A 7,763-nucleotide genomic window follows, 5' to 3' on the forward strand; every position below is an offset into this window, starting at 1 on the left:
TCTAGAGACACCAGGGTGGAAAATCCAGCAAAACTGATAAAACTTCCAAGTGTTTACTTTCCTTTAAAATGGGAAAGGCAATTTCTAAAGCATCAAGAATTGCAGCTCAGCCTCCTGACCTTTGGAGTGCTGCTAGAAGCATTCTGGTGATGGGATATTGCTGGAAGTAGTGTGACCATAAATGTTGGCCTTTTTGGAAGACTTTTAAAGGTGGGAATTAGAGAAGGAGACCTCTAGGGGGCAAACTCCTACCATTCCCATCCTTACATTTCCCCTATTCAGGTAGTCCTCATTTAGCAACTGCAGTTGGGACTGACAACTTAGTCATTAAGTGAAGCCGTTGCTAAGTGAAATTGCAACTGTGTTTATGATCTTACTTCAGCTTTCCTTTGCTTTACAGACTTGCAAAGGTCATAAATGCAAGGATTGATTGCAAAGTTACTTTTTCATCACTGTTGTAACTGGGAATGGTCACTGAAGCAGTTGCTAAATGAGGACTACCTGTACCATAAAAAACTGCCTGATTTTAGCTTTCAGAGGGATTAAAGATGGAATAGGAGCATGAGGTTTCCAAGAGGCAAAATGGTACCATTCCCACCCAAACCTGAAAAATACCCCAAAATTGCACCATCAAAATGCTGCCATTTTGATGATGTGATCTTCAGATCTGGAGGGCTGTACAGAGACCGGGGGTTGTCCACTCCTGCTTTAAAGTATCACTGTGGCATCTGTTATGCTTAGGGAAATTTAAATACAAACCCAAGTATCTTAAAGGAAAGGGTTTTTTTTTTCAATATACCGTATTTTTCCAACTATAAGACGATACTTTTTTCTAAAATCCTTACGCTAAAAATTGAAGGGCGTCTTATTCAAGGAAGTCAGCCGAGGAGAGAATCACGCAGTAGCAAAACTGCCCATACTTTGTCTCTGCAAATGGGCTTCCTCCTATTTCTAGCCTCCAATCATGAGTGAAATAGGTTGAGTCTGCAAACAGACTTCCTCCAATCACGAGCCTTATGTAACTGACGTCAGCTGATGCTGAACAAACCAATTAGAGGAAGTCTGTTTGCAGAGACAAGCTATCAGCAGTTTCACTCGTGACTGAATGTAATCAGTTATGCAAAAGAGCATGGAAATAGAGCTACAGAGAGACGGTTTGGACCTCCTCCCACCTAGTGTATCAGGTAAATGTTAACTAATTACTAAATACAGTGGGCCAAAAAAGTATTTAGTCAGCCACCAATTGTGCAAGTTCTCCCACTTAAAAAGATGAGAGAGGCCTGTAATTTTCATCATAGGTATACCTCAACTATGAGAGACAAAATGGGGGGGGAAATCCAGAAAATCACATTGTCTGATTTTTAAAGAATTTATTTGCTAATCATGGTGGAAAATAAGTATTTGGTCAATATCAAAAGTTCATCTCAATACTTCGTTATATATCCTTTGTTGGCAATGACAGAGGTCAAACGTTTTCTGTAAGTCTTCACAAGGTTTTCACACACTGTTGCTGGTATTTTGGCCCATTCCTCCATGCAGATCTCCTCTAGAGCAGTGATGTTTTGGGGCTGTCGCTGGGCAACACAGATTTTCAACTCCCTCCAAAGGTTTTCCATGGGGTTGAGATCTGGAGACTGGCTAGGCCACTCCAGGACCTTGAAATGCTTCTTACAAAGCCACTCCTGTGTTGCCCAGGCGGTGTGTTTGGGATCATTGTCATGCTGAAAGACCCACCCACGTTTCATCTTCAATGCCCTTGCTGATGGAAGGAGGTGTTCACTCAAAATCTCACGATACATGGCCCCATTCATTCTTTCCTTTACACGGATCAGTCGTCCTGGTCCCTTGGCAGAAAAACAGCCCCAAAGCATGATGTTTCCACCCCCATGCTTCACAGTAGGTATGGTGTTCTTTGGATGCAACTCAGCATTCTCTCTCTTCCAAACACGAGTTGAGTTTAAACCAAAACGTTCTACTTTGGTTTCATCTGACCATATGACATTCTCCCAATCCTCTTCTGGATCATCCAAATGCTCTCTAGCAAACTTCAGACGGGCCCGGACATGTACTGGCTTAAGCAGGGGGACATGTCTGGCACTGCAGGATTTGAGTCCCTGGCGGTGTAGTGTGTTACTGATGGTAGCCTTTGTTACTTTGGTCCCAGCTCTCTGCAGGTCATTCACTAGGTCCCCCCACATGGTTCTGGGATTTTTGCTCACCGTTCTTGTGATCATTTTGACCCCACGGGGTGAGATCTTGCGTGGAGCCCCAGATTGAGGGAGATTATCAGTGGTCTTGTATGTCTTCCATTTTCTAATTATTGCTCCCACAGTTGATTTCTTCACACCAAGCTGCTTGCCTATTGCAGATTCAGTCTTCCCAGCCTGGTGCAGGTCTACAATTTTGTTTCTGATTTCCTTCAACAGCTCTTTGGTGTTGGCCATAGTGGAGTTTGGAGTGTGACTGTTTGAGGTTGTGGACAGGTGTCTTTTATACTGATAACAAGGTCAAACAGATGCCATTACTACAGGTAACGAGTGGAGGACAGAGGAGCCTCTTAAAAAAGTAGTTACAGGTCTGTGAGAGCCAGACATCTTGCTTGTTTGTAGGTGACCAAATACTTATTTTCCACCATGATTTGCAAATAAATTCTTTAAAAATCAGACAATGTGATTTTCTGGATTTTTTTTCTCATTTTGTCTCTCATAGTTGAGGTATACCTATGATGAAAATTACAGGCCTCTCTCATCTTTTTAAGTGGGAGAACTTGCACAATTGGTGGCTGACTAAATACTTTTTTGGCCCACTGTAAAAATGTGTTCTGCACTCTTTAAAATATTGATTTCTTAATTTTGGGTTGAAAAAGTGGGGGTCGTCTTGTACATGGGGGCGTCTTATTGACGGAAAAATACGGTAGCTAAACACTTTCCATCTGACCTTAATATTTATAGCTGCTCTGTTCAGTGACTTCTTATTTAAATGTATTTAACAGATTTTTCCCCCAAGCTCAAGTGCTGTGTATCCTAGTTTCTACATTGGACAATGTGCTGTTTCAAGGCTGATGTGGAATATAACCACTTCCACAGGGAAGTATTATTGTTTGCCTGCACTTTTCACAGCATAGGGGTGTCTTTTGCTCCAGGGAAACTTCACTTCTTGAAAATATTGCCTTTAATAGCATGGAATTGTGCTATACTTTATTAAAAGGGGAGTGTCCTCTTCACCTTCGACTCTTGGGAAGACTTCTAGGGTAGACACATACAATTAATTGGAAGAATCTATTTCTTGTCATATTATCTATTTGGAAATATCTCATGCATTAGCGGGATAGAAGACTTGTAGAAGAGTGGAAAGACATAACATAACAATATGTGATAGATTGTATTATCTGCCTGTAGAAATGGCTTATACAACATTTATTTGAGATTGAAAAATCATTTCTAATGATGAGCTCTATGAGAATTTGTAAACTTCCTAAGGGTGTGTGGTTGTGGAGGATATGAGAATATCACATATATATTGGTGATCTCTCCTTGTGTGTGTATATGACTCCAGATTTATTACTGGGATAACGTGTGGATTTAAATCTGATTTTATTTTTTAGGATTGCTAGAGAGGGGACAAGGTATCAAAAGACTAAGTTCACTGGATGACAAGATTCCACCTAAATCACCCCGACCACGGCGCAACATCTGGCTATCACGTAGTCAGTCAGACATCTTCTCTCGGAAACTTTCCCGCAAGATAAATGTTCAGGACCCATATTATACGCCAAGCAAAGGGGCAAGTCGAAAAGTCAACCCCTTCAATTCTAGAGAAGACTTGAAAGGGGGAAAGATAAAATTTTTTGACTTGCCTAGCAAATCTGTGATATCATTTGTATTTGACCTGCACTCTCCAGAAGCAAGAGGATGTCTAAAGATGAGCCAGCCACTGTTTAAGCAGACCTTTGCCTGTGATTGGCAAGAAGCCTCTTTCCTTCCTGGGAGGCGAAGCAGATCACTTCCAGTTTCTCCTGAATTTGTCCATAAAGATTATAGTACATTTGGCGATCTCTCTTCAACAGTTAGTAGGTGTGATCCCACCCAGCTAGGGGCTGAGGTGCGACAGAAGCTACTAAGCAGTAGTAAGTATGGTGTATCCGAGATCCCTCCTTTTCAGGTTAAACAACGCAGGCAGGACTCTCATCCACTTCTGCAAGAGGAGGAAATGGACTGTTCTGATGAACTGGAGGTTCAAAACAAAAATGGGTATTCTTCTGTAAAATGTTCAGCCGAAGAGCCAGAACTTGGAAAGCCTGAGGGACAAGTGCTGCAAGATTCTGGCCATGTGGCTAATACCTTGGTACACAATTTAGACTATCCAGAAAATCGATTCTCAGAGATGTTCATGAGCTGCACCACCTCTGAAGAAATGGAGGTGGAAGATGAAACTCAAAGGAATATGCATTCCACTAAGTTGGAATCTTCTAAACGGTTGTTCAGTGTTAATCCTTCCTCACAGCCAGGCAGAGAATCCACCTTCCTTGAAGTGGTGGGTAGTGATACTTCAAATGTTTCTCTGCTGCCTTCAGACACACCAGCATCAATAAGTGGACAGCCAAAATGTGACATTTAAAAGCCAACCTTTGGATGATGATGATGATGATGATGATGATGATGATACACTCCTTCCAGCTACTCTGGTTTTAACTTCCTATGTCAAATGTCCCTAAAACAGTGTACCAATGTAGCCAGCCCATTTAAAAGTTCTAAAATGTACTGAGAGATATTGTATGCATGCAAGAATGTGTGAGAAGCGCTCTTAGCTTACCTCAGGAAGAAGCTAATATAGAAATAAGAGGTTTGCTGTTGAATGCCTGATTCATGCAGGGTCACAGTTATAAAGGTAATGGGATTATGGGCATCTATTTTTCTATTTGTGTTACACATACTGTTTAGGTTCTGTTGAATATTTTTTTTAAGAACTCAGTATCTCTGAACCTTCAAAATCTTTATCTCATTGGCCATAGAAATGCTGAGCAGCAATAAATATTTACTTATGTGGAATATATTAAAATTAACAAGTACCCTGAGTTGGGGGCAGGCTGTCCTAGACCAGTCTTACCCTGGGCAATCTTCAAATATGGAAAATTTAAATCCCAGTGTTCTGAGTAATATCCAATGCTGGAATATTTTGGGAATTGAAGTCTGTACTTTTGGAGGTTGCTTAAGGTTAGAGACAGCTGATTTAGACATTGCTGAACTATAGCCACAATAGTTTTGACCATTAACAAGGGCTGATAGAGTTGGAGTCCAATATCACCACAGGTTACCCAAAGATGTGTGCAAGACTTTCTATGATAGGAATTCGAGTCTCAAAAACAGCCACTCCCAAAGTGGTTCAACACTTCAAACCATTTCTACAACACTTGAAATAGCTTGCCCCATGATTGGAAGAAACCATTTTGGGATTGGTTCACTTCCAGAACACTTGGAACATCCTGTTCTGGATCAAAATGTTCCAAAATAGAATATTTTGCACCTGCTAGTTCCCCACTCTTGCTGTAAATGAACAGGAAGAATGTGGCTCTGAATTCTCTTGAATTTATTAAACAATATGAGATTTGGCTACAATAGCTTTCCTACCTTTTCCAGTCCAGTTGCAAACAATGGAGGCACTGAGTATATTCCTACTTTAGGCATTCCTTGTTAAATTATTTTCTTGTCCAGTTTCTATTTGTTGGTAAGGAAATTTTCCATCAGCAGTTTTACTGAAGGAACAGTAGAGTTCCTTTGTTGAATAAATTGTTCATAAAACAAAAAGAATGAGATGAATATTTTCAGCTCTTCAATATCCTCATACCCTTTGTTGTAGAAGGCATGAAATGTATGACCATCAAATGTTTGGCAAGGAAGAACTAACTTCAACATCTTTAAAATCCAGGTTTGCATGCATCTCTTCAGTCTGTCCATGTGGTTCACTCACATGGAAACATGGTCTATGTGTACAATTCATAGAACTTCTGTAGATAAGTTGGTTGAGATTTCTCAAATGGATGGTGAGTCTTCAAGCGTAGCTGCAGAAATAGCATATCCACTCTGTACTAGCCTCTCTTTTCACATCCAGGCCAGCATTGCGTGCTCAGAACTTAGTAGAGGTTAATATGGACTATGTAAAAAGGATTAAACCCCCAAATCTTGCCTCTAGTTAGATTACACTTGAACTCCCCTGTGTAGGGGAAATTAATTCTGGTGAACATAAATTCCCTCATATTCATTCCTCAAAACTCAACTAAAGAAAGGGCAAATCCTCACAAAATATGAAGCAATAAAAGTAGGGTCACAAATTGGTTGAAATCTGACAACAGTCAACACTTTTGCAAGCTACTTATAGAAGTTCATGATATCCTCAAGTTCCTTCCAGTAGCTGGAGAACAAAAAATTATCTTCTCAATTGTTCATTCAAAAATTTCTAAAGTAGTACCACATTCAAGTTTAGTTGTTTCCTCTTTCAGATTAATGATGAAGAATCCCCAAATAGTTATTATCAGGCTGCTTTATTTAAACAATTAAAAAATATAACCACTTAAACAGGTGCTGCACTTTTGAATTTGGTACTATTTCCCTCCACCCCATCCAAGGCAAAATAATGTAATTTGTGCTTGGCTAGGAAAAGCACCAAGCATGTGATCTGTTTCAGAAGCCATTTCACTTCCAGAAAATATCCCACTACTTTGCCCACATTAGTTTATGACTTGCTCTGCAGATTCCACTCTTGTAGGCTTTGGATGTCTTACTGCTTGTGAAGGGTAAATGTGACAAATTACTTCTGCTCTGGTCACAATTCCCCCTCCCCCCTTTGTGCATTTTCCTGTTTTCTTACAGGCTCTAAGACGTGGTACCTTTTGCTGTTAGTGGGGTGATGAATGATTCCTGCAGTTCTGTTTTCTTAGAGTATTAGTGATAATCTAGGTCCTTTATCCTGATGCAAAAGTAAGTCTTTCTAGACTACAATTTAATAGAAGAGGTTGGCTTAGTAGGAGCTTGGGAAAGCAAATTGCTGAGTTATTGGATGGTTAAACATAAAGATAACCTATCCTCTTGTACAACATGTAAACACTGTTGGTATCACATCCTTTGGGTATACCATGGAAAACCAGCATTGCAGAGCAGCTGCTGGCCATCATCTGTACTCTATACAGAATGTGGCCAAATAAATGAATAATTTGTACAAACACAATACTACATAGTTTTGCTTTTCAACATATTTGATTTGCTAACAAAGATGCATATTGCTTTTGATAAACCACCTGAAAACACTTTTAAGATCCTCAGTCTATTTTTAATTCATTATTTTTTCTGAATTACATTTAATAAGCATATTAGAGGATATTCATGTAGCCAACTGATGAAAGACTCTGTGAATATATGTATGTAACAAATTGATGCCTGAGTAGAAAAGAGATGTATGATGGATTCTTGGTTGCTGGATCTTGTCCAAGAACACTGGTATTTCTTGCCAGTTTAACTAGACACTTGAATAATTCCTCTTTGCACTTAATGCTGCTGTTTATACTGCATGTCACTACATTTCTATGCAAAAATAACCTTTGAGGTAGCCAAATATTTGATTTAAGGTTTATAGATCTTTATAAGATCTATTTTCATATTTATGAAGGAATTTTATGTCTTAATATTTGCAGTCTGTAAATAGCTAAACTTTGTCATTAAAGCTTAGGAAGAAAATTTATAGCATGTGTATAATTTAACACTGCCAGGAGA

The 7,763-nt window shown here is 39.5% G+C and overlaps 1 protein-coding gene across 2 annotated transcripts in view; it reads left to right on the forward strand.

Annotated features, from left to right (window-relative positions):
• TESK2 (testis associated actin remodelling kinase 2) overlaps positions 1–6,540 on the forward strand; it is a 59,755-nt gene extending 53,215 nt beyond the window's left edge. For both annotated transcript variants that reach the window (XM_007420213.4, XM_025163971.2), the window contains one exon: positions 3,605–6,540. In XM_007420213.4, coding sequence (XP_007420275.1) covers positions 3,605–4,617 — 1,013 coding nt within the window. In that variant the 3' untranslated portion in view covers positions 4,618–6,540. The remainder of the gene's footprint in view (positions 1–3,604) is intronic.
• The last annotated feature ends 1,223 nt before the right edge of the window (positions 6,541–7,763 follow it).

This window comes from Python bivittatus, unplaced genomic scaffold (genome assembly GCF_059951505.1).
Source record: "Python bivittatus isolate LINGU-HERP-01145 unplaced genomic scaffold, Pbiv_v1 ctg000700_np1212, whole genome shotgun sequence".
NCBI lineage: Eukaryota > Metazoa > Chordata > Lepidosauria > Squamata > Pythonidae > Python > Python bivittatus.